At 44.0% G+C, this 26,082-nt stretch overlaps 1 protein-coding gene across 1 annotated transcript in view; it reads left to right on the forward strand.

Annotated features, from left to right (window-relative positions):
* RBL2 (RB transcriptional corepressor like 2) overlaps positions 1–26,082 on the forward strand; it is a 1,013,578-nt gene that overhangs the window by 500,473 nt on the left and 487,023 nt on the right. The window contains exon 11 of the mRNA XM_086945179.1: positions 22,036–22,139. Within this exon, the coding sequence (XP_086801305.1) occupies positions 22,036–22,139 (104 nt within the window). The remainder of the gene's footprint in view (positions 1–22,035; positions 22,140–26,082) is intronic.

A 26,082-nucleotide genomic window follows, 5' to 3' on the forward strand; every position in this document is an offset into this window, starting at 1 on the left:
AGGAACAGGCAGAATTCCTGATACAAGAGGGAAAGCTCATATCTAACGCATCCATCAAATGTGCCTTAGATGCAGCAGACACAGCAGCCAGGTCTATTAACACCAGTGTCATGATCAGAAGGCATGCGTGGCTACGCATTTCTGGGTTTATAAATGAAGTTCAAACCACTCTACTTAATCAACCTGTTAACCCTGACTACTTATTTGGTCCTGATGTGGACACCATACTGGACAAAATAAAAAAGGACACCGAGACAGCCAAGTCTATGGGTGCCTTGCAGTCACAGCAATATAGAGGCGGTTCCTTTCGGCGCTCCGGCAACAGAGGAGCTGTTAGAGGAACCTCAACACAGCAAACCTCGTACAATAAAGGCAACACGCAAAACACCTACAACAAAAACAGTAGAGGTGGATACCTTGGCAATAACACCAAGGGTAGAGGACGAGGAAATAACAGCCTCAGATCCTCCACCAACACCAAACAGTGACTTCTTGTCACTGCCCCCAGACCATTTAACACCGGTCGGGGGAAGACTACAGCCGTTCCTGCCAGTCTGGAAAACCATAACTACATACAGGTGGGTGAGACAAATTATACAGCATGGCTATTGCCTACAGTTAATCTCCACACTGCCCAACATACCCCCAAGACACCGTCCTATGTCCGCAGAACACCTACACTTATTGCAGCAGGAAGTCATCAGCATGCTACAAAAGGGGGCCATAGAACTAGTACCCTTAGAGCACTAGGGTACAGGGGTGTACTCTCTGTATTTTCTGATCCCCAAAAAGGACGGGTCTATCAGACCAATTTTAGACCTCAGGCCCCTAAACCAATACATCTTATCAGAGCATTGCCACATGATCACTCTGCAGCAGGTGTTGCAACTGTTGCGTCAAGGAGACTTCCTCGCAACATTGGACCTCAAAGACGCATAGGTCCATATACCTATACACCCGGCACACAGGAAATATCTCAGGTTTACAATTCTAAACCAGCACTACCAATTCAAGGTCCTCCCTTTTGGGGTGACTACAGCCCCAAGGGTGTTCACCAAGTGCTTAGCGACAGTAGCTGCACACCTCAGAAGACAGCATATATATGTCTATCTATATCTGGACGACTGGCTGATACAAGCACAGTCAGCCCAGCAATGTGCCAGCCACATGTCGCGCACTATTCACCTCCTGCACAGTCTAGGTTTCTTGCTGAACTACAACAAATCCCATCTCCAGCCTGCACAAGTGCAGCAGTATCTGCGAGCAACAATAGACACTCTGGCAGCAAAAGCACAACCAAATTCTGCCAGAATAAACAGCATTCAAACGTTCATCCAAAAGTTCAGGCCACAACACTCACTCCCAGCCCGAGTGTTTATGCAACTAATAGTCATGATGGCCTCGTGCATCTTCATAGTCCCTCACGCAAGACTTCACATGCGTCCGCTGCAAGAGTGCCTAGCACAGCAGTGGAACCAAGCTCAGGGGCAATTAAACGACCTAGTGTTGGTGACCAGTCGTGCATACAACTCTCTGCATTGGTGGAAACCACAAAACCTTTGCAAGGGACGACTGTTCCAGGAGCCTGTACCACAAATTGTGCCAACAACGGACGCATCCCTGATAGGGTGGGGAGCCCATGTCCTCCACCACACAGTACAGGGCCTATGGACCACGCAGCAGAAGAAACTGCACATCAACCTGCTAGAGCTGATGGCAGTTTTTATGGCAATCAAAGCCTTCAAAGTACATTTGTGCAACAAAACTGTGTTGATCTGGACGGACAACATGACTGCAATGTACTACCTACAGAAACAGGGAGGAACACACTCTCCACAGCTGTCGCATCTGGCTCAAAGAATGTGGAAGTGGGCCATCCAGAGAAACATGTTTCTCATTGCGGAACACCTCCCAGGCAAGGACAATCAGATAGCGGATCTGCTCAGCAGACACAGCCAGCAAGTGCTCGAGTGGGAGATTCACCCCCAGTGCTTCAACCATACTTCCAACAGTGGGGACAACCAGAGGTAGATCTGTTTGCCACAAAGGAAAACGCAAAATGACGGTCCTTCGCCGCAAGGTTTCCACACCCGCAGTCTCAGGGCAATGCGATATGGATGAACTGGTCAGGCAAATTTGCCTACGCTTTTCCACCAGCACCGTTGATACCGCTGGTGGCACGCAAATTGCGCCAGCACTCCATGACGCTAATCCTAGTTGCTCCAACATGGGCGAGGCAACCGTGGTACACCACGTTCATAGAACTTTCCGTGGTACCTCATCAAAGACTACAACTAACACCCAGTCTCTTAACGCAGAGCCATGGAGACATTCAGAACTAAATCCGCAGCAGCTGAACCTTGCAATCTGGCTCCTGATGTCATAGAGTACCTCCTGACTGCATGAACATTATCAGGGAGGCAAGACAGCCTACAACAAGAGCTTACTATGCGTCAAAGTGGAAACGTTTTGTCATTTATTGTAACAACAACGACATAAACCCACTAGGCGCGTCCATTCAAAATATCATATGCTATCTTTTGCACTTACACCGCTGCAATCTAGCCTATACGTCCATACGGATACACCTAGCGGCCATAGCCGCTTACCTTCAAAACAGGCAGCACCTTTCATTGTTCAGAGTGCCTGCAATTAAGGCATTCATGGAGGGCCTCAAACGAGTAATTCCCCCAAGACACCCACCTTCACCTGTCTGGAACCTAAACGTTGTTTTAACCAGACTCATGGGACCACCTTTTGAGCCATTACACTCCTGTGAGATACAATTTTTAACATGGAAGGTGGCTTTTCTTGTAGCCATTACTTCGCTTAGAAGAGTTAGCGAGCTGCAAGCCCTAACTATTCAAGAGCCATTCATTCAAATTCATGCAAATAGGGTTGTGCTTCGGACAAACCCTAAATTCATGCCCAAAGTGGTATCAAACTTCCACATCAATCAAACAATAGAACTGCCAGTGTTCTTCCCAAATCCACAGACAGTACCTGAAAGAGCCCTGCACACACTGGATGTCAAGAGAGCTCTACTATATTACATAGACAGGACAAAAGATTTCAGGAAGACAAAACAGTTGTTCGTTGCCTTTTCACCACAGCACAAAGGTAACCCTATTTCAAAAAATGGTTTAGCTAGATGGATAGTTAAATGCATCCAAATATGTTACATTAAAGCTAAACGCACTTTAACAGTGCCCCTAAGAGCGCATTCCACACGCAAAATGGGAGCATCCATGGCTTTCCTAGGGAACATTCCTCTAGAGGAAATATGTAGAGCAGCCACATGGACAACCATAAATACATTTACCAAACATTACTGCGTAGATGTGCACTCCAAGCAGCAAGCAGCTGTAGGACAGGCTGTTCTCAAAACTCTTTTTCAGACTGCTGCAGCTGGCACGGGTAGCCACCGCTAAGGGAGAAACTGCTATACATTCTATGCACAGCTATGAATTCAGCAGCCCACAGGCCTCGAACGGAATATGCTACTTGCCAGTATGCATCTGTTCTTGGCATGTAGGGCTGCTGACATTCATATCGCCCACCCTCCTCCCCTGTCGCAGCTGTAGCATTCTTTCTTACTCTTACTCTCTTGCATGGACATCTCTTACTGTATCACACGCCACCTCTGCCACAATGGAAAAAAATAATCTGAGGATGGAGAGGATGCCACCTATCTCGCGATACTTCGAAGACTCTTCCAGGACAACAATGTGCAATCATCCGCACCCAACACTAGGCGGCGATATATGCACAGATATGAATGTCAGCAGCCCTACATGCCAAGAACAGATGCATACTGGTAAATAGCATATTCCTTTTCTAAAGGCCAAAAGGCCTTCGACTTCGACGGTATTGTTCTTGCTCGGTACTTCGAGACTCGATCAAACATTCGACCCGGTCGTCGACGGGGGCCGTTGGACCTTTTCGACGCCACGTGGGCCTGCTGTCGATGGAAAGGAGCCCGTTTAAAAGGTGCCCACAATGCCACTCCAAATTCCCGCATACTGACAAATATACAGTATGCAACAAGTGCCTATCACCAGACCACAAAGAAAAAAATTGCCCAGCCTGTGCCCAATTCCGTTCGAAGAAAACCATCCGGATTCGACGGGCCGCTAGGCAAGAGATGCAGCGACAGGCACCAGAGCCAGACAGCATCTTCGATGATGAACAAGAACTCCCAGAAGTGGAAGATTTGGATCTAGAGATCGTCACCGTCGAGGACTACTCTGACCCCGTTACCGAAGGCTCCGGTCGAGGCATCACCTAAAGGCCTTAGCCAAGATCCAAAAACTCATTCAGAAGCCCCGCCTTCCGGCTCGGCTCCAAAAACAAAAATTAAGCCTTCAGAGACCACAGGTCCGAGAACGTTATCCCCAAGAAGGTTCTAGAACCCAAAAAGGTCGTTGACCTGAAGGGCGTCGAACCGAGGAAGCACGTAGAGCCTAAGAGCGTCTACCCGAAGAAGGCTGTCGAGCCGAAGGGCGCCGAACCAAAGAAGGCCGTCGAGCCAAAAAAGGCCGTTGCGCCGAAGGTCGCCGAACCGAAGAAGGCCGTCGACCCAAATAAGGCTGTTGTGCCGAAGGTCGCAGAACCGAAGAAGGTCGTCGGCCCAAAGGGCGTCGTACCAAAGAAGGCCATCGAACCGAGAGTCGGCGAGCCGAAGTCGGTGGTCCAGCCAAAGAAGGTCACACCATAGGCTATCGAGCCGAAGAAAGGCATCGAACCAAAAACAAGTGCTCCTAAAAACCAGTAGATCCGAAAAAAGTCATCGACTCGACAAAGGACAGCCAACCTAAAAAAGCTGCAGGGCATAAAAGGCGTATCAAACCTAAAGATCCGGTCGATCCGCAATCAGTCGTTGACCCGAACAAAAAGGCCAAGCCGAAAAAGAGCAATAAGGCACCAAAAGTCGTTGAACCAAAAAAGGTTGTCGACCCAAAGGCAACATTCGATCCAAAAAAGACTAAGCCAAAGAAGTCAACGACACAGCCACGGACAGTGGAAGAAGAACTCTTCCATCCAGATCCAACATCAGAGGAACAGACAAAATTGTATATAAACCCTGAGACGGGTAAAGTCACAATTCTACACAGGAAGAAGAGACCATTGGACACGGACTCTCATTCCCCCATTCCTCTAAAGAAAAAGGACTTCGGGACTTCTCCCTATAGACCTTTCACTCCTTTCTATCCCACTATGCCAACTACACCTTTTGCTCCTTACTCTCCTACACACTCAGATTACAATGAGGATAACACAGGTGAAGATCCTCAAGATAATTATAACTATCCAGAGGATCCTAATCCACAAGATGACACATGGTAAGATCAGAATGATCCATATGACACACATCCCATCCCTGACACCTCCTCATACCCAACAAAGCCGTCGACTACCAACGACACCATTGTCTTCAACCAACTAATAGATAGGGCAGCGCAGTTCCACAATGTAGACATGCACAATGACCCAAACGACGAAGACTTTCTATTTGACACATTCCCTACTTCAGAGAAAAATGTCAGGCCACTTCTTATGTTGAAAGGGGTACTAAAACACGTGCCAGATATATTTAAAGATACAGCCATGGCACGTGTGATCAATCCCAGGATTGAAAAGAAATATAGAGCGGCCCCTACAGACCCTACTTATATTAGAGGCCAGTTTCCTTTAGACTCACTGGTAGTGGCTAATGCACGCAAAAGAGCCAACTCACAGACAACAGGAGAAGCTCCACCTCCTGATAAGGGGTCTAAAATACTAGAGGCCTCGCGTAAAAGGGTAGCATCACAGGCTTCCAATTCATCGAGAATTGCAAACACACAAGCTCTACTAGCTCGTTACGATAGAGCAAACTATGATCAGCTTGAAAGTTTAATGCAACACCTGCCGGAACCTCACTAAGCCCAAGCTAATGACCACATACAAGAGGGAAAATTTATTACAAACGCTTCCATTAAATGTGCGCTTGACGCAGCTGACACTGCAGCCAGGTCCATTAACACTAGCGTCTTACTACGAAGACATGCATGGCTATGCATCTCTGGCTTTAAGAACGAGGTGCAATCCACCATTCTTAACCAACCAGTCAATCAAGACTTCCTTTTTGGCCCTGCAGTCGATACCATTTTAGACAAAATGAAAAAAGATACAGAAACTGCAAAATCAATGGGCGCATTGCAGTTTCAACAACACAGAGGTTCCATTCGACGCTCCTCTTACAGAGGAGCTACACGAGGCAATACTTCACAAACCTCGTCTACATACAATAGCAACACCCTAAGTTCCTTTAACAAAGGCTCCAACAGAGGAGGTTATAGGGGCAACAATAACAAGGGAAGAGGACGTGGAGGCAATAATACCAGAGCCTCCACTGCTGCAAAACAGTGACTTCATCACACTACCTCCAGACCATCTAACACCGGTCGGGGGCAGAATCCAACAATTATTACCAGTCTGGAACGCAATTACCACAGACAGGTGGGTGAGACAAATTATCCAGTATGGTTATTGCCTAGAACTCACTTCTACTCCACCCAACATACCACCCAGACACCGTCCTATGTCCAAAGAACACATCACCCTGTTACAACAAGAGGTGAAATGCATGCTGGAAAGGGAGCCATAGAGCCAGTCCCTTTCCAACACCTAGGGACAGGAGTATACTCAATATACTTCCTTATTCCCAAAAAAGACGGGTCTCTCAGACCAATATTGGACCTCAGACCCCTAAATCAATACATACTGTCGGAGCACTTCCATATGATCACTCTACAGCAAGTGCTCCCGTTGCTTCAGCAAGGAGACTTCCTAGCAACAATGGACCTCAAGGATGCGTATTTTCACATACCTATACATCCAGCTCACAGGAAATATCTCCGGTTCACAATAGAACGTCAACACTACCAATTCAAGGTTCTCCCCTTCGGGGTAACCACAGCTCCAAGAGTGTTTACAAAATGCATAGCGACAGTAGCTGCACATCTCAGGAAGCAACACATCCATGTGTTTCCATACCTAGACGATTGGCTAATACAAGCAAAATCAAACGAACAGTGTGTAAGAGACACATCTCAAACACTCCAGCTGCTACACAGCCTGGGTTTTTCAATAAACTACCCAAAATCGCATCTCCAACCGTCCCACACACAGCAATATCTGGGAGCTACTATAAATACCTCAGTAGCAAAGGCATATCCAAAACTCAACGAGGATAGCCAACATGCAGATGCTCATTCACAAATTTCAGCCACACACTCTTTGCCAGCTCGAGTGTTCATGCAGCTCATAGGCATGATGGCCTCCTGCATATTCATGGTCCCCATGCCCGACTTCAAATGCGTCCACTGCAAGAGTGCCTTGCAAGGCAGTGGAACCAAGCTCAGGGACTACTAAAAGACCTAGTGTTGGTAGACAGTCGCGCTTACAACTCTCTGCAGTGGTGGAACCCACAAAACCTTTCCAAGGGGCGACTGTTCCAAGAGCAAGTTCCACAACTAGTACTAACAGCGGACGCATCACTGACAGGTTGGGGAGCCCACCTACTTCAATACACAGTCCAAGGGCTCTGGACAATCAAACAAAAGAAACTGCATATCAACCAACTAGAGTTGCTAGCAATATTTCTAGCCCTAAAAGCATTCCAAAAATACTTGTACAACAAGACTGTGTCGATCCGGACGGACAAAATGGCAGCCATGTACTATATCCAGAAACAGGGAGGAACACACTCTCCACATCTGTCCCACTTAGCACAGAGCATATGAAAGTGGGCAATTCCAAAAAACATCTTTCTCCTGGCAGAGCACCAGCCAGGGAAGGGCAATCAAGTAGCGGATCTGCTCAGCAGACTCAGCCAACAACTACACGAATGGGAGATTCACCCCCAAGTTCTCTAGCCATTCTTCCAAAAATGGGGGCACCCAGAGATAGACCTGTTTGCCACAAAAGAAAACTCAAAATGCCAGTACTTTGCCGCCAGGTTTCCACATCCGCTGTCACAGGGCAATGCCATATGGATGAACTGGTCAGGCAGATTTGCGTACGCTTTTCCCCCAGCACCACTGATTCCGCTGGTGTCACGCAAACTACGGCAACAGTCACTCACAATGATCCTAGTTGCTCCCACATGGGCGAGACAGCCATGGTACACAACGTTCCTGGAGCTTTCAGTAGTTCCTCATCAAAGGCTGCGCCTCGCACCCCATCTTCTAACTCAGAACCATGGAGAAATCAGACACCCAGATCCCAATCAGATTAACCTAGCGATCTGGCTCCTGAAGTCTTAGAATTTGGATACCTTAACGTACCTCCAGACTGCATGAACATCATTAAGGAGGCAAGGCGACCAACTACTAGAGCATGCTATACAGCTAAATGGAAAAGATTTGTTATTTACTGCAGCAATAACCAAATCAACCCATTAGATGCTTCCATACAAAACATTATATGTTACCTATTGCATCTTCAAAGATGCAACCTAGCATACTCTTCTATAAGACTACACATCGCTGCTATAGCAGCATATCTCCAAAACAGACAACACCTTTCTCTGTTTAGAGTTCTAGGAATCAAGTCTTTTATGGAGGGTCTTAAAAGGGTGATTCCTCCAAAACACCCACCTTCACCAGTCTGGAACCTAAATATAGTACTTACTAGACTTATGGGACCTCCTTTCGAACCTCTACACTCATGCGAAATGCAATTTCTAACATGGAAGGTGGCATTCTTGATTGCCATTACCTCACTCAGGCGAGTTAGCAAGCTACAAGCACTAACAATTCAAGAACCCTTCATGCAGATACATTCTAACAGGGTAGTACTTAGAACAAACCCTAAGTTTATGCCAAAGGTCATATCCACTTTCCATATTAATCAATCAATAGAACTGCCAGTGTTCTTCCAAAATCCACAGTCAGTAGCTGAGAGAGCCCTACACACACTGGATGTAAAGAGAGCTCTGCTTTATTATGTGGACAGAACTAAATCATTTAGAAAAACAAAAAAATTATTTGTTGCTTTTTCACCGCAACATAAAGGGAATCCCATATCAAGAATAGCCAGATGGATAGTTAAATGCATTCAAATATGTTATCAAAAAGCTAAACACACTTTAACTGTCCCCTAAGAGCACACTCTACGCGCAAAATGGGGGCATCCATGGCTTTCCTAGGGAATATTCCTCTTGAAGAAGTATGTAGAGCAGCCACATGGCCTACCATACACACTTTCACAAAACACTACTGTGTAGACGTGCAAGCAAAGCAGCAAGCCTCTGTAGGCCAGCCTGTCCTCAAAACTCTCTTTCAAACTGCTGCAGCTGGCACAGGTAACCACGCTAGAGGAGATACTGCTTTACAGTCTATGCACAGATATGAATTCAGCAGCCCACATGCCTCGAACGGAATATGCTACTTACCAGTATGCATCTGTTCTTGGCATGTAGGGCTACTGACATTCATATGGCCCGCCCTCCTCCCCGGTGCCTGTTGCAGCTGCAGCATTAACTTTTGCATGGCCATCTCTTACATTACTATCTCCATCTCTGACACAATGCGAAAAACAATCTGAGGATGGAGAAGATGCCCATGCGCACTGTAGTCCAGGGGAGGAGTCACCTATCTCGTGATACTTCGAAGACTCTTCCAGGACAACAAGGTGCAATCATCCGGACCCAACACTAGGCAGCGATCTATGCAGAGATATGAATGTCAGCAGCCCTACATGCCAGGAACAGATGCATACTGGTAAGTGGCATATTCCACCTGTGGGGTTCTTTTAGAATCCACAAGAGAGAAGATGGCCCTCTTACCTCCCTAAAAGGAATGTCTGTGTGGTCTCTTTATGCACAAACCAAAACAATCGAATCCTCAAGAGGAGCCAGAAGGAAGCAGAAATGTGGGAAGACCACAGCACAAGTAGGAGAAATAAAATCCTGACGTATTTACCCACACAAAGTGACTCTAGAAACAATGTGGATCCAGCCTGAGGTGTGGCTGTGCACAGGAGTCCCTAATGTAGGGAGAGAGTAAGAAAGAAAAAAGGAGGGATAAAAAATGGTTCCGTAGCTCTATCTAACATAGTGCATTAAACAACAGCAATGTATACATATTCCTTGTGTCCCAACAAATTATGTAATTCACTCACCAGATGTTTCGGTTTATAAACTAAAGGAGAAAATCCCACATAAAAAGAAAGCAGCTCCTTTGTTAGTCTCAATAATATTAATTAGTCTTGGCAGGACAATAAGGTATAGTCATAAGCATATCATGGCTCCAGAACCAAATTTCAAGAGAGCTCTGTTAATTCACAGTCGTTTACACTTGAGCCAAGTAAATTCTACTCCGCTTAATCTCACCACAAATATAGGCGATGTCCTGCAGAGCGATGACGGAATGTACACTAGAAATCCTCCCAGCATGAAGAGTTGATGTCAGAATCTTCAGCGTGCCTTCGCGCTCGTGAAATAATAATTAGCAGCAGGGAGATAGCTGCCTCTCTTCCGCGCTAATATGTGCTGAAAATAAAGTTCCCTGGGTGTTGGGCGAGCGAACACGCTTGTAAATTAAAAGGAAATATGACCTTTGTGAGAGGCTGCGGCCTCTCTCCTTCATCGTGCTGAAAAGGAAAACAAGCATAGCCATTAGCTCTCGCCTTTGGGACCTTATTAGGGTTTAGTCATGCAATGGTTGATGTTGTTGCACCAAGGATATTGTGCTGCATACTAAATACCTATAAGATCCCAAAAGCGAGACCTATTGGCTATTGCAATGCTTGCTTAATGTACGTAGTGAATGCCCCTCCAGTCACCAATAGCTGTCATAAGGGATATTCACAAAGCATCAAATCTCAGGAAGTCAATGCTAGCAAGAACGTTCTAACCGGTGAAGGAAAAAGGGGACTGGTGTGGGGGTTGGAGAAAAGGATGGAAGAAACCATGAAATGGACAGGTACCAATAGGATAATATAATAGCATCCATTAAATTTAGCCAAAACCAAGGTCATGATGTTCACAAGGAAATGCCACATATATAGCTGCCTTGTGATGCATGCACTTCCATTTTCTTGAGAAAAGCTATTCCATTAGTCTGTAAACGTTCGCGTTATTTTTGAAAGAACAAATGTCTATGAAATAACTGGAAGCTCAGCAAGCCGGAGTCCGCTCATTGCAGGTGTGCGAACTGAATCACGTCTCCAGTGCAAAGCAAAATGTGTGCAGTTTAAAGATAGCACAGAAGATCAGCAGTATCAGATGATTCTTATTGATTCACACTATTTAAAGGCTCGCCCCTCCGTTTCTACAGCAAAACCTCCACACCACCGTTTGATACCCGACATTCCGTGTATGTGGGCCTTCTCTCTCCAGGACCGTTCCACACCACTCCACTCCACAAGGTTACATTTCTGGTCTTTAGTACCTACATATTGAAATGTTGCACTCACAGCCTGTAAGGTTTTCCTTGTGCTTTTGCTCTGAATTGCGAGCTGCAAGGGGGCCATCAAGTCTGCTGTGTGCATGTAATGACCCTGAACCTGGCAAATGAACTGCAGTGACTTCTGGGTAGATTTTAATACTAGTTCCAATTTTGTATTGAAAGAATGGAGGTATTAGAAGGATCATTTATTTATTTTTTGGGTGAGAAAAACAATCTTGCTCTACAACGAGTTTTTCTGGGCCCTAAAGTTTCTTTATGCTGTATGCAGAATATTGTGAAGCGAGTGCTACAGTATGTTTTGAAAAGCACAAGAAATACCAAAACTAACAGTGTGCACAATTTATTTATTTGACCTCGGCGGAAAGCAGAGCCCGGGTTAGGTGGGGAGGGTGGGAGAAGGCACAGTGAAACCACTTGTGCTTTTACGGCATCTACCTTGCAGCACCATCTGTTTGCAATTAACAAGCGCGGCGCGGGCGCAATAATTGGAAACAGATGGCAAAGCTGCTCGCTCCCGCACGGTGGATGCCGGACATGCACGAGCTCTCATTGGAAACAGTGCTGTACATGCACGAGTTTTCCAACCAGTGCAGACCAATTCCAAAAGGTCTCTCCTAAGCAGCGCTTGCGTGCTGATTAGGCGAGACCTAAAAAGAGGTTTCCTAGGAATGCGTTTTTCTTTTAGCCACGGTTGACAGGGTTTGGCCTGACTCCCCACAGGAAACTGGAGCGAAGACAAAAGCTGATGGAACTGAGAGATTGTTTGTTCCTAGAAGCAGGAAGGGCTTGGACTTCAAACCCTCAAGAAACTCGAAATCAAGCAGCGCGTTGTAGTCACGGCTGCTTTTATACAGGATGTTGGTTCCTCCTACGAACACCTGCAGCCCATTAACGCGAGAAACTAGTGTTCTAGAGAATGTAAAGGGACACAAAGAATTGCAAACATACAGGTGTCTTAAAGCAACATATCTACTCCTGTTGCTTTGACAAGGTGTGGGTTATTAAGAGGGCTGGTATCGTGCAAAAAGCCTGGGGTGTGACAAGGACGTAATACCACTACTACAAAAGGGCGATTTCATGACTGCGTTAGACCTTAAAGATGCATACTTCCACATCCCAATCCACCCAGCTCATCGCAAGTACCTACGGTTTGTTTTAAGTTGACTTCACTATGAATTCAAAGTGCTTCCATTCATGGTGGCAACAGCCTCAAGGGTGTTCACAAAATGTCTAGCTGTAGTAGCAGCAACATTATGAAAGGAAAACATTTTTTTTTTTTTTCCCATATCTAGGCGATTTGTTGATCATGAGTCAAACCAAAGCAAATCCCATTTCCAAGCTCTCCAAACACAACCCTATCTTGGAGTGATACTTAATTCAGTATTGGGGGCAGCATACCATAGTTCACAAAGCATTCTCAATCTCCAGATCCTACTGGAACTTTTTCAGCCATATTGTCGCCTATCAGTCAAAATAGTGATGTACCCTCTAGAGAGGATGTCTTCATGCATAGCAATAGTTGCTCATGCAAGACTACTCATGAGACCCCTCCAAGAGTGCTTAGCATCCCACTGGTCACAAGAAGAGTGCTGGTTTCATCCAGGGTCCATCAGGCACTACAATGGTGGAACACCTCAAACATACATAAAGGAAGAGCCTTCACTTGGGGGCAAGATGGCGGCCGCTTAGGACGGCTGAGCGGCAGTGCTCTGGAGAGATGCCGGCTATTGCGATGACCCGTAGTTAAGACGGCACCAAGCAAATGTGCAATATTACATCCCCGTAGTTTTTAAAGGATTTGTCTCTGACTCAAAAGAAAAAGATCCTGAAACTCGACGTATGCCCCTTAATGGTTATCGGCTGCTCAGGCGGCTCATACGGGAGCTGACTCAGACCGCGAGGAGGGCGGCGTCCGGAGGTGGAACAGAGGCAGGTCTGTTCACGGAGCTTGCGGAGTTCGCTGAATGGAAGCGGAGCTCACGAGGAGGGCGGCGTCTGCTTCACAGGTCCCGGCAGCAGCTGCTGAGAGCGAAGAAAACGAGCATTCCGTGGGAGACAGAGCGTAAAGGAGCATTGAGCAAACTGGAAGCCACAAAAGCCACAAAAGAAGCGGAGGAAAGTGACTGTGACATCAAAGCCAGTGGTAAGGAGCAGTTTGGGGATAAGGAGAGGAGAAAAGAGATCATGGCTCCAAAAATGAGTGCCAGTGCTAAAGCTGCGGCAAAAAGGAGAGCTGCTGCAGAACAGGCAGAACTGATGTTGGAAAAAGGGGGAGATGGAACTAAAAGAAAAAACCAGAGTGTACTGTCCCCAGGTAAAAAAGCATTGCAGCAAGGAGCAGGGAAAGTCAATCATGGCACTACCCCAATTTCGAATATTTTTCAAAAAATAAGTAAGGATAAAGAAGCCACTGGTGAGGTGCTGGAGGATTTGGAAGCAGGGCTTACAGAGAGAGGCAGTTCGAAGGGGAAAGAGATGGTAGAACAGGACCTCGCTTTACAGAGTCAGCAGATGGGCTCAACAATTAAAGAGGGGGACGGTAATGTACAGATACAGGTAGTGGAAGGAACTGAAATTTCCACTCAGTCTTCACCTACCAAGTCTACTAAGCTGGCACTAGACTCAGCTATTGAAATTCCAATCCAGGAGCTGGAAGAGGAATTGGAGGAGGAACTCACTGAGAAAGCAGAAAATGCAGATACTGCAGAAAATTTTGAAGATAAAAAGGAGGCTCCTAGTGAGGCTTTTTTCTCTCTTTCGGAGGGGGGGGAATGGTCGGATGAAGATGAAGGCAGCCTGGATCGAGAGGATAGTGGCTCTGCCTCTGAAAGTGACCCTGATAAGGAAGAGGATGTGCCCCCAGCATCAGTGAGAAAATCCAATCTAGGGTTAGGAGTGTGTGGTCAGAGACGTGATCAGCCCCAGCTTAACCCTCTAGTAGAGAGCCCTGGAGGTGAGGCAGCTCAGATGTCTTTGCTGGAGGTAATACATCAAGAAATACTGGCACACAGGGAAGAGGCCCGACAAGAGAGTCGCAAATCACAAGCCGTAGCCAGGAAAATACAAGGAGCGGTAAGAAAATTGGCTAGAGCATGTACGAACTTGGGGGAACGGGTTACTAATCTTGAAGAAAGAATTGTTACGACAGAGTGTGAAACGACAGCAGCCTCACGCAAAGTGGATCAGCAAGGCGAACAACTGATAGATGTGCAGTGGAAACTTGAGGCGTTGGAGAATAGAGCAAGACAGAATAACCTCCGCATTCTTGGAATACCGGAGGGATCAGAAAATACGGACGCAAGGGCCTTTGTAATAAAACTTTTTGAGCAGGCTTTCACCGAGTTGAAGGGGTGGGATTGGGCAAAGGAGATCCAGAGGGCACACCGTATACCAGCCAAAATTCATAAGAATGCTAAAGAGGGAGACAAACCCAGAGCGATTTTAATTTTTCTCGGCAATTTTAATCTGAAACAGGCAATTTCAGAAAAAGCAAGACCTGACTCAAAAAAGAATGTTGATGGCTTTTCCTTCTTTGTCCGACCGGACTTTTGTCATGTTACGGTGGAGAGACGTTGGAGACTCAGACAGATGATAAAACCGTTTCAGGATAAGGGCATGCAAGCATATCTAATTAATCCGACACAATTGAAAATAATTAATGGTGGGAGAACCTTGTATTTTTCCTCTGAAATCAAGGCAAATGAGTACCTTGGTACTCAAGGCTCCTAGACTTTTTCATGGATATGATTATTGTGGATGTGATTAGATAGACGCTGAGTGGATAGAAGGAAAGGGTTTTTTTTTCCCCCAAAAATAAGACCCAGGGAGATTCAGGAAGAGACGGCGGGTGGTGGAATGGGGGGACTGAGTGTTGCACAGGGTGTTGGTGTAGTAGTTGCACAGACTTAAGGAGACAAATGGGTCGAATGTTCCATGATGGCTAATATTGAATCTCTTCAGTTAGCACTGCAAAACCATCACATGCACAGACCGTTGGGTCTGAGCGCCTCTGAAAAGGGGAGGAAGGGGGGGAGAGAAGGGGGGGGTGGAGGGGCTGAAAGGGAGGAGGGATGGAGCCGGGGGGAGGAGGGGAGGGAAGGGGGGGAGGTGGTGGTGGTGGGGTGTAAAAAGGGGGAAAAAAGTATTGAGATGAAAAAGGAACAAATATCGGTTTGTGACAGCTTTATGGATACAAACAGGAGGGAGTTAAAAAATGACAATAATGTCAGACATTAAGATATGTACTATTAATGTAGGGGGCCTAAATGAGTGGAAAAAGAGACAGAGACTGAGTCAATTTGTGAAATTTAACAATATTGATGTAGTTTGTATTCAAGAAACACATTTACCTTGGGCTAAAAGGAAATTAATGAATATCCCCGGATATAATTTGTTAGGCTGCTCATCACAAACATCCATAACAAGGGGGGTAGCCATTATGGGGAGATGTAATTTGGGGGGAGTGAGACGCACTAAAACAGACGGCTCAGGTAGATGGGTCTTGGTTGAGCTAGAACTTGGCATCACTTTAGGTGTAATATATGCTGCGAATGATGATGATCCAGCAGTTTTCGACTTGATGGAGGAGGAATTGGCTAATTGGGGTACCCCCTTGGTGTTACGTGGTGATTTAAATATTTCGGTAAATTGGAGACAAATAGGCAAATATAAGGGCCGGAAACAGAAGGTATATAGAGCATTAAGTGCTCTCGTAAGATCTCATGGTCTGTCAGATGTATGGTCGGAAAAAGTTGTGGGAGACCCGGGATATACATATTTTTCATTTCCAGCTCAGAAATTCTCTAAGTTAGATTATTTTTTAGTCTCTACTAGTGAGTTATGCAAGGTTAAAATTACCAAACTACCAAGATTAGTCTCAGATCACAACCCCTTGATAATGACTTACAGATTATGTAATTTAGCTAAAAAAAACACTAAATGGACTTTTGAAAGGAAACTTCTAAATGATGATAGATTTGTTAAACACATAAAACAGTGGGCAAAGGAGTTTTTTGAAATAAATAGATATAGTTCGTCTCGGAATGGGGTATGGGAAGCCTTTAAGGCAGCTTTAAGGGGAGAAACGATCAGTTGCTCTGCGAGATTAAGAAAGGAGGACAGAAATAACCTTGATAAACTCCTCTTAGAGTTAACAGAAGCAGAAAATCGGCATACAGAGGAAATAGGACTAGGTAACGATGGGAGGGAAACGGCTAAAAATATGGCGGTGATTAAAGGGGATATTCTAAGAATATTTACACAAAAGGAAATTAGAGAATACCAGACTTCACGAGCTAAAAGATATGAGACAGGAGAACAAGCTGGCAGAGCTCTTGCATTGCGTATAAGGCAAGAGAGTAATAAGAATAATATACAGAAGATCGAAGAGAATGGAATAGTACATACTGAACCAAGAGAGATAATGGGGGTTTTCCAGAGATTTTAGCAGAAATTATATGATCAAGAGGCCAGTAGGATACCATCTAGTCAAGATTTTGGAATCCCCTTCCCAGTATTAGAAGAAAAAGATAGAAAACAGCTGGAGGAAGATATATCCCAAGAAGAGATCAGAATTGCAATACAAGAACTTGCAGCAGGTAAAGCGTCAGGCCCAGATGGGATACCTATCGAGGTATATAAAACTCTAGGGGAGGAAATATTGCCTATAATCCTTGATCTTTTTAATGGAATAGTATGTTCAGGGAAGATTCCAGAATCATGGAAACAGACTAATATTGTGGTATTCCATAAAAAAGGCAAACCCGAAGAAAAGCCGGGCTCTTATAGGCCAATATCTTTGATAAATGCAGACACTAAATTGTACTCAAAGGTATGGGCTAAGAGGATGGGGGGAATCATTGGCCAACTTGTCTCTCCTTGGCAGCACGGGTTTGTCCCAGGAAGGGGAACAACAGACCACATTTCGAGGGCAATCTCACTATTTGATGCGAAGGCTGCCATGGGGGGGGAGATGGCCATGATTCTCCTAGACGCTGAAAAAGCCTTTGACCGAGTTGTCTGGGAATTTTTATGGGAGGTCTTGGTCAGCAGAGGGTTTGGAGAAAAATGTATGAAAGCTTTAAAAGCCATGTATAAAGATCCAGTAGCCCGAATTACAACTATGGGATTACAGTCAGATGAAGTCGTAATTAGGAGAGGAACTCGCCAGGGGTGTCCATGTTCCCCTATACTTTTCGCTCTTTACATAGACCCATTAATAAGAAGAATCTTAGAATCAGACCAAATCTCCCCGGTTATACTTAATGGACATGCAACTAAAATACTGGCCTATGCAGATGACCTGGCAATAACAACTACCAATCCACAGATGGCCATAACAGAACTGATTCAATTAGCTGAAACTTTTGGGTCCCGATCGGGATACAAGCTAAATGAAGGAAAAACTATAATAATCAGTACTAAGAACATACTTAAGGTCAATCAAAGCTATGTGGATTCAGCGGTTTATCTGGGGGTGAGGATCAATGCGAATGTGGAGAAAATTGTACAAGAAAATTACGGTCCCCTGATTACATCAATAGATAAAGAGCTGAGAAGAATTGATGTCCTACACTTATCATTAATTGGTAGAGTGAATGTTTTGAAGATGTCTATGTTCCCAAAAATTTTGTATCTTTTCCGGGCTATACCTTTACTCGTAGAAGAGAGTGTCTTCAAGAAATTGGAAGCGGTCTTTTCACAATTTATATGGCAGTATGGGAAAATTCGAAGATCTTTAGCTCGACTATCAGCACCATTGGAGGGGGGGGGTTTGACGGCACCGAATTTGAGGTTATATCATTGGGTCTGTTTAATATTACAAATGAATGTTCTGTTTAAATATGAGGATAGTGATGTATTAAATATAGTAGATAGAACTCCTACGATATACGAACTATTAGTAGGCAGAAAAGCAGTGGGTTTGCTTACTCGAGAAACAAAATGCAGGTATTTCAAAAGGAGTGGGAGTAGACTGTTGTTGAGTGCCTGGGGCTTATGGAAGGCAATAACGAGATATTTGAAGATCCCGAAAATTAATGGTATTACGGATATCTGGCATTCAAATCCTTTTGAACATCTTGGGCAGAATAGAAATAGTAAGGTATGGAAGGAAGCGGGGATTAAATGTCTGGGCGATGTTATGATAGAGGATGAAATATTGGGCTTTGAGGTGCTGCAACAAAAATTTGGTATACCAGCTAGTCAATGGTTCCTATATAGACAGTTGGAAGAAACATTGAAAGCTATTAGACCGAGGATTCGGATTCAGGAGCTCAACCCAATTCTGAAATATGTGAGGAATGGTGGTAAGAGGATAAAAATAGGCTACAGCTATCTTCTTCAGGGCCTGGGGGACGATATCGGTCGAATTGAATCAGAGTGGGCTGAAAGAATTGATAATCCAGACGTGGACATTGACTATGTCCTTGCATTGAATAAAAAGGTTTTAAGAGCTTCGAATTTAAAGGCACAGCATTATAAAACTATCTTTAATTTATACTATACACCCGCTAAATTGTATAAATGGGGTAAGAGGGATAATGATAGATGCCCTAGATGTGACCAAGGCCCAGCAGACTTACCACATATGTTTTATAAATGCCAGAATCTGAATCCTGTCCTTAGAGAAATTGAAAGTTTTTTAGCGGGGGTGGTAGAGAAACGGATCACTCTAACATCTACTATTGTTTTGATTGGTAGGGATGCTAGTTTAAGGTTAGAGTATGAGGCTGAAGCCTTTATTTTCATTTCCATGGCTGTTTGGAGGATACTAATCTCGGCTGGGTGGAAAGATCCAGTAACCCCTACTTTCCAGATGTGGTTATCTAAATTGCTGGGGATACATAATGCTGAGGAATGTTTGTACGACTTCAAAGGAAGAAAGATGAGGGAGTTGGGTAAGAAGATATGGTCTCCGCTCAAAAATTGGAGAGAAAATAGTTGAGTAAGAAATTAAGGACCAAAACTAAGATATTGATTCTACTTTTTTTTTTTTTTTTTTTTTTTAATGTCTGATCAGTTTGAACCTTTCTGATTGAGTTTACATTATGCTATTTTGCATTTTTTTTTATTACATGAATTGTATCTTGTTAAGTTATGTATGTTTGTATTTATGTGACATCCGAAATCATCTCAATAAAAAAAAAAAAAAAAAAAAAGGGAAACACAAAAAAAAAAAAAAAAAAAAAAAAAAGGAAGAGCCTTCAAGGACCCAATCCTGTAAGTGACAATCCCGACTGATGCATCACTCGTGGGTTGGGGTGCTCATATGAAAGACATTGTAGTTCAGGGACACTGCCCTACACAAAAACAGACATTACACATTAACATGCTAGAACTGTTAGCCATTTACATAGCTCTCAAAGCATTTCCTACCAAACTTAGCGGGAATAAATGTCCTTTTACAAACTGACAATATGACATCAATGTATTACATTTGGAAACAGAAGAGACCCATTCCATTCAACTGTCACACCTAGCACAGACAGTATGGAAATGGGCAAACAGTCACACAGTCTACCACAATATACACCAGAACAGGACAACTCCATTGCAGGCTTGCTAAGCAGGACACAGCAACATTTTCACGAGTGGGAAATACACTCAATTACTACAAGAATGCTTCCAATGGTAGGGAACCCCAACAATAGATCTCTACGCCACACGCAAAAACTCAAAATGCCAAAGCTTCACATCCAGACACCCACACCCTCAATCCAAAGGGAATGCGCTATGGATGAACTAGTCGAGGATATTTGCTTACGCCTTCCTGCCTCTCCAACCCATTCCATAAGTGGCCAGGAAACTCGGACTTTAACCTTATTACTCATAGCTCCCACATGGGCTTGACCACCATGGTACACAACAAAACTAGAGCTATCACTAGTACCTCACAAGAAGCTACCCAGTTATCCAAACCTCCTCACTCACAGTGGGGGCAGGCTGAGACAGACAAGCACTCAACTACTCAATCTTGCAATCTGGCTCCTGAAGTTATGGAGTTTGGATACTCAAATCTATCGCCAGAATGCAAACCTGTGACAGGTTTGCAATTGAAAGTATGTTTTACCTACCTGTACCAAGTCCTGCTTGGTTGTAGAAATAAAATACAAATATGCATTTTTTATAGTTACCCAATTGGTCTGGATTCAGTCTGTGTATCAGTCTTGATTGAGTGAATACAACGTATGCTCAACACTACCATGAAGACAGCTGTTAGTACTTATCTAATTCAGCCTCTGCTATACCTCTGTGGACCCTCTGGACTCTGTGGACACTGAACCGTACTTTGATATAGTATATACAGAGCCAGCGTCCTACAGCCATTATTGGAATCGCAGAATAGGTCAAGTTGAGCGTAAGCCTGTTATGACTATTACCTATAATTATAGAAGTTTCTACCTCCTCTCCCCACCTGATAGCATGTGTGCTGTGGCAAGCGGTGTAGTGACTAGGTCACAGGTGAGAAATGCATGGCTGCAGCGACTTTTTGAGCTCCTAGATGCCAGTGCTGCACATAGGATATTTGTGAGACAGGTAAGAGTTGTTGTCAGTGGGATTATGGTAGGTTTTCACCAGTGAGTGGTAAGTAGCATGGACAGGGCACGGCCGCCAGTGGGCACAGGCTGTGGGTGTGATTGAGAAACCATATGAATAAACAGGTAACCTATGTTTGAGTCAAAATGTTTTCAAAGTTCAAAGGTAGACTATGTTTTAGGACTTGTGTTGTGTAGACTCCACCTAAGATTGTTAGAAGGTTGAGGCTTAGCAGGGCAGGTGGTAGGAATTTTTCCAGGGAGAGGGAAAGAACCCTATTTTTATCCCAAGATAAGACCAAGTGAGCCATAGGCCTATCCTGACCAACTGACAGATGATCCCTGATCTACACAAATTCAAAGATTGGAGTGCTCCAGACCGATTGGTAATGCAGCACTTCTAACTCTAGATGAGGAGTAAGTGGGCAAGCATGGATCATACATGACATTAGCGTGATCACTCTCGTTGGTTTATCTGGGCAGTGACCTACCTAGCCTTGGATGGGGATTGGTGAGCGTGCTATTGAAGGAGGGATAGAGTGAGGATGTAACAGAAGGGGGGGTGTGAGTTGTTTGAATCTGTATGAAGTTATTGTTTGTTGGTTTTTAAGAAACTGTATATGATGCATTTGCTATGTATTGTTTGGCAAAAATCAATGGCCTGTATTAAAAATAAAACTGCAATGCTCCTCCATGGGTTGCAAGGGCCCTGCTAGCTGTAGCTGCAGTGGCAGAGATAAGATAGCATATGAATCTCACTCTTTCTTGACCTCATTATATGGCTACATATGTGCCATTCTGGTCTGCATTGTCAATATCTGAGTTTAATTTGAAACTTGTAAAAGTATGTGTTACAGAGGGCTGAAAACATTGCATATCTTTTAATCCTTGTGCATTTTGAGGTGCGCCTGAGTGATTGTAGAAAGTCATCTGTGTTTGAGCACCCCTTGGGTGACTAGATATTGAAACTGAAACATACAAGGGAACATGATGGATCAACATGGGGCAAGACCAAAATAAAATGGCTTATTTTCTTTTTGCAGATGTTGCGAGCAAATATTTCCGCCTTGCAGAGGTCTTATATTACAAGATATTGGAGACTATCATTGAACAAGAGAGAAGGAGAGTTGGTGAGACTCACTTATCGGTAAGGAAAAAAGACGTGGCATGCATTGACATGATTTTCGTTTTTATTCAACATAGTATTAGCTTACTCATTGAAGCCTTTAGTTTACTTCCCTGTTCAAGGACCAGGCAAAAATTAATCTTTACTGCAGGACTGAGTTGCACAGCTTGGAGGTTGTCCAAGACCACAGATGTAAACATTTATTCCTGGGATTTATCTTGCTGGCAAGGGAACTCTTTGTTATACAAATGAGCAGAACCGACTTTAAAGGAGCTATCTAGCCTTTTGAAAAATGTATGGATATCGGAATGACCCTGCATCACAGTGATATTCACCCGATCTTTCCCTGCATCATCTGCTTGCGTCTTTGACTAAGTATATCAGTGTATACATTTAATCTCTGTTTATATTGCATATTCTGCTGATTCCAGACCAAAGTCCACACTTTCAAGTCTCTCTGGATGTTTCTGACCTATAACATTTTTTTTATTCCTGGTTGAGCTTTTAAGCAGACTAAATGGGGCTTAAGTACCCACAAACCAAATGGCCTTATAAGGGCCATTACATTTGAAAGTAAATCCCTACAATTCAGCATCTGCCAGATGACCACCACTGTCCCTCTTGTTGCAATTTTTGCCCTGTAGCTTTTGGTTGTAATCTTAATATTAATTAGCACTGGGGTCCCTGTTATATCCAGGTTAAAAATAGCCAGAAACGTATAATGACTTGCAGCTTGCACATAAGGATCAGTTCAAGATTATTGTGAAATTCAACTTTCATGGTTTCATTGAGGCTCCACAAACAAGTTCAGTCTCCTGGAAAATATGGCAAGAGCTGGACATTATTGCCACCCACTCAGGTAAACCACTCATACTCACTCTGGGGCAACTTGTTTTACAACCATGCTTTCCCCACCATCCCAGCTTTTCAGTGGACAAGTATCATTATGTCTCGCTCCACACACCTCACCAACCTTTCAACTGTACGACTGTCTCCAGGCAATGTGGGATTTTGGAGCGAAAGTCCTTTGCATGCTCTTGCATGGCTATTCCACCCAGCCCTTGTACTTTATTTGGACATCCCTGTTTTCCCCAGTGAGCTTGCCCACTGAAGTTGCTCCCTATGTTTTACTTTTTTGAATACCAGTGATGTGCTATGATGTCAAGTGCAAAACAAATTATATCATCATGCTGAGTAAATGTAACTGCCGCCATCTCATCTGAGGTAATGATTTTTTTCTCTATACCTCTGTGAGGATTCCCTTTTCTTGAGGTCCTCTGAAAAAAAGATTATTTTGATGGATACTACTTCTTGTAGATGCCTCACCTTATAATTATTCAGACTGAATCTGTAAACCTTTCCCCCATTAATACCTTTCCACCACTACCAGGGTGTGCCATGCAGCTCTGAATACAGGGTTTGTTTTCACTCCTTTCTGGGGTTATTGTTTTGGTATTGATTCATGCATTGAGGAGTATCCATCAGAAGAGTAAGTTACATACTTTTGGTAACTGAGTTTGCAGCATGTCTCGCTTTAGGTCCACATGCTCCTGCCATTTAGTGCAGGGTGTAGACGTTTGCAAGTTGTTTTTGTTCAAAGTTGTTTTAGAGTCACAAGCTAATGGGGCATTGGAGAAAAGAGTTGGAGGTAAGGCTAATTATGAGGTGTGTTGGATAGGAAGACAATCTGCATGGGATGAGCAGGAACAATGAGGTTATATAGAACTAGGTGGTTATAAGTTGAGAGCGAAGATAAGGAACTGGGGCCAGATGCATTAAGGCTTTTTGGTGTCACAAAGGGTGCAAAAATGCCTTTTGGTGCATAAAAAACCCAAATTACGATTTGGTAACACGTTACCAAATAGTAATAAGGTTTTCAACTGCATACCAAATTGATATTTTGAAGTGGCTTGTTTAGGGCGACCCTACAAAATACCCAATCAGAATGCTATGCACTAATGTTTTCCGAACAAAATCTGATTGCAAAACATAATGTTTTACAGACTGCCCAAAGGTAATGATAAGGCTTCACAAACGGGACCCCTTCCCCTTTGTGAATGTTGAGAAAAAAATGTTTTAAGACTAGACATGGACCACTGCCTAATTTTAAAAAAATGTTAGTTAATCTTTTCATCTTTTTCTTTTCTGTTTTTGCCTTTAAGAAAACCAGGTTGCATTTAAAAAAAAAGTTTGCTTTATTTTTCAAAGCAATCACAGATATGGTGGCAACCCACTATGAATTGCTGGCAACCCACTATGAATTATTGGCATCAGAGAGATGGTGGCATGCTGAGGTCAGCAATCCACCATCTCCGTGATTCCTGTGATTCATAGTGTGTTGCATTTTGCGACTTACCTCATTAATATTCATGAGGTAGGTCAAATTACGACTCACTACAAATCAGGTTTTTGTAAACCGACCTATTAGGAATTTGCAACAACATTTACTGTCTCCTTTCTTTGTACATCAGATCCTTGGTTCTAGATATATCATCAAGGTGTTCACAGTTGTGAGTTTGGTCACATTTAGGACTGTTTATGTCCCCATATTGACTTGCAAACATGACTGCGCTGTGACCATACAATTAATACATGAGCTAGATTGTGTGCATTGATTACCTGAGAAGGTGCATAGCAGGCAAATCAGTGGTTCTCATCCTGGGCCAACAATGGCAGAATATAGAAGTTAGCTTTGCTGCGACATCCATGATAGATGCCCTGACATGGGGATCAAAAAGGGGACAGGCATTACTTAATTTGCAACAAGAAGATGCCAGGGTCAAAGATATTTCACAGCATGCCACTGCAGCTTGTGTAACCTTCGAGCACTGTCAAATGCCAGTACCACTGTTACCTTATAAACAAAACATTCCAATAAATTTCCCCATTTGGATTATTCCTTGTCAATAAAGCGGTTAGAACGGACTGGACAAGGAATTTAAATTTTAATTTACATTTATATTGAAATTTTAAACACCTTTTGGATGTGTTCTCCTCAAGAATAGACTGGCAGTGTCAAAATGTGTTGGATTTTTATTAACAAGTGCTGTTGTTGACAAATAAGTGCTGCTGCCGAGGAGTAGAATTACTAACACAAGTTAAGCACTGATGGCAAGGCAATAAGTCATGTATCTACATGGGTCAACCACTGTTACTCAATAAAATTCTCCCTCTGGGCTACTTACTGGTAAATGCTCAAAGTTAAGCCAAATACTTCCACACAGCAATACAGACATTCCTCCGGGAGACTCTTGTTAGAGGCCTCCATGGTTATTGTCAGCAAAACCTAATAGACTCGATGTGATCAGCCTAAAAAAGCTACAGAAATTTAAAATCTGTCTATTAAACTTTGTTCTTGGAAGTAGCATGTAGGCTGAAATTATGTAATCTTTGTGACATCCATGAGTGAAACTTACAACTACAGGTAAGTAACTGTTCGAGGCATATGAGCTGCAGATTGCACACTGTGCATAGATCGCCACCTAGTGTTGGGCCTGGATGTTTGCAGTTTGTTTTTGTCCTGAAAAGTTCTTTGGAAGTCACGAGATAGGTGACTCCTCCTTTGGACCACATTGCTCATGGGCATCGGCTCCATCCCCAGATTGTTTTTTTCCGCCATCGGGCTCAGATGTGTTTCCTGCGCTCCGGTTAGGAACCGAATTTTCTTCGGCGCGCAATCCTCACCCAGTTCGATGGTATTGTTTGGATCACGCACCACATCAACGCGATTCTTCACCTTCGAAGTCTTAGATTCCGGTCGTCCACGAAGGCCTTCGGGCCTACCTAGGCCTTACTTCTGGCTCATGGAAAGGACGCCATTCAAGAAGTGTCCTCAATATGGGTCGAAGTTTCCCCACACCGATCTACATGAGGTGTGCAATCTTTGCCTCTCACCGGAGCACAAGACTAAAGACTGATCCGCTTGTTCCTCCTTCCGCTCCAAAAAGGCGATCCGGGACCGACG

This window comes from Lissotriton vulgaris, chromosome 12, assembly GCF_964263255.1.
Source record: "Lissotriton vulgaris chromosome 12, aLisVul1.2, whole genome shotgun sequence".
NCBI lineage: Eukaryota > Metazoa > Chordata > Amphibia > Caudata > Salamandridae > Lissotriton > Lissotriton vulgaris.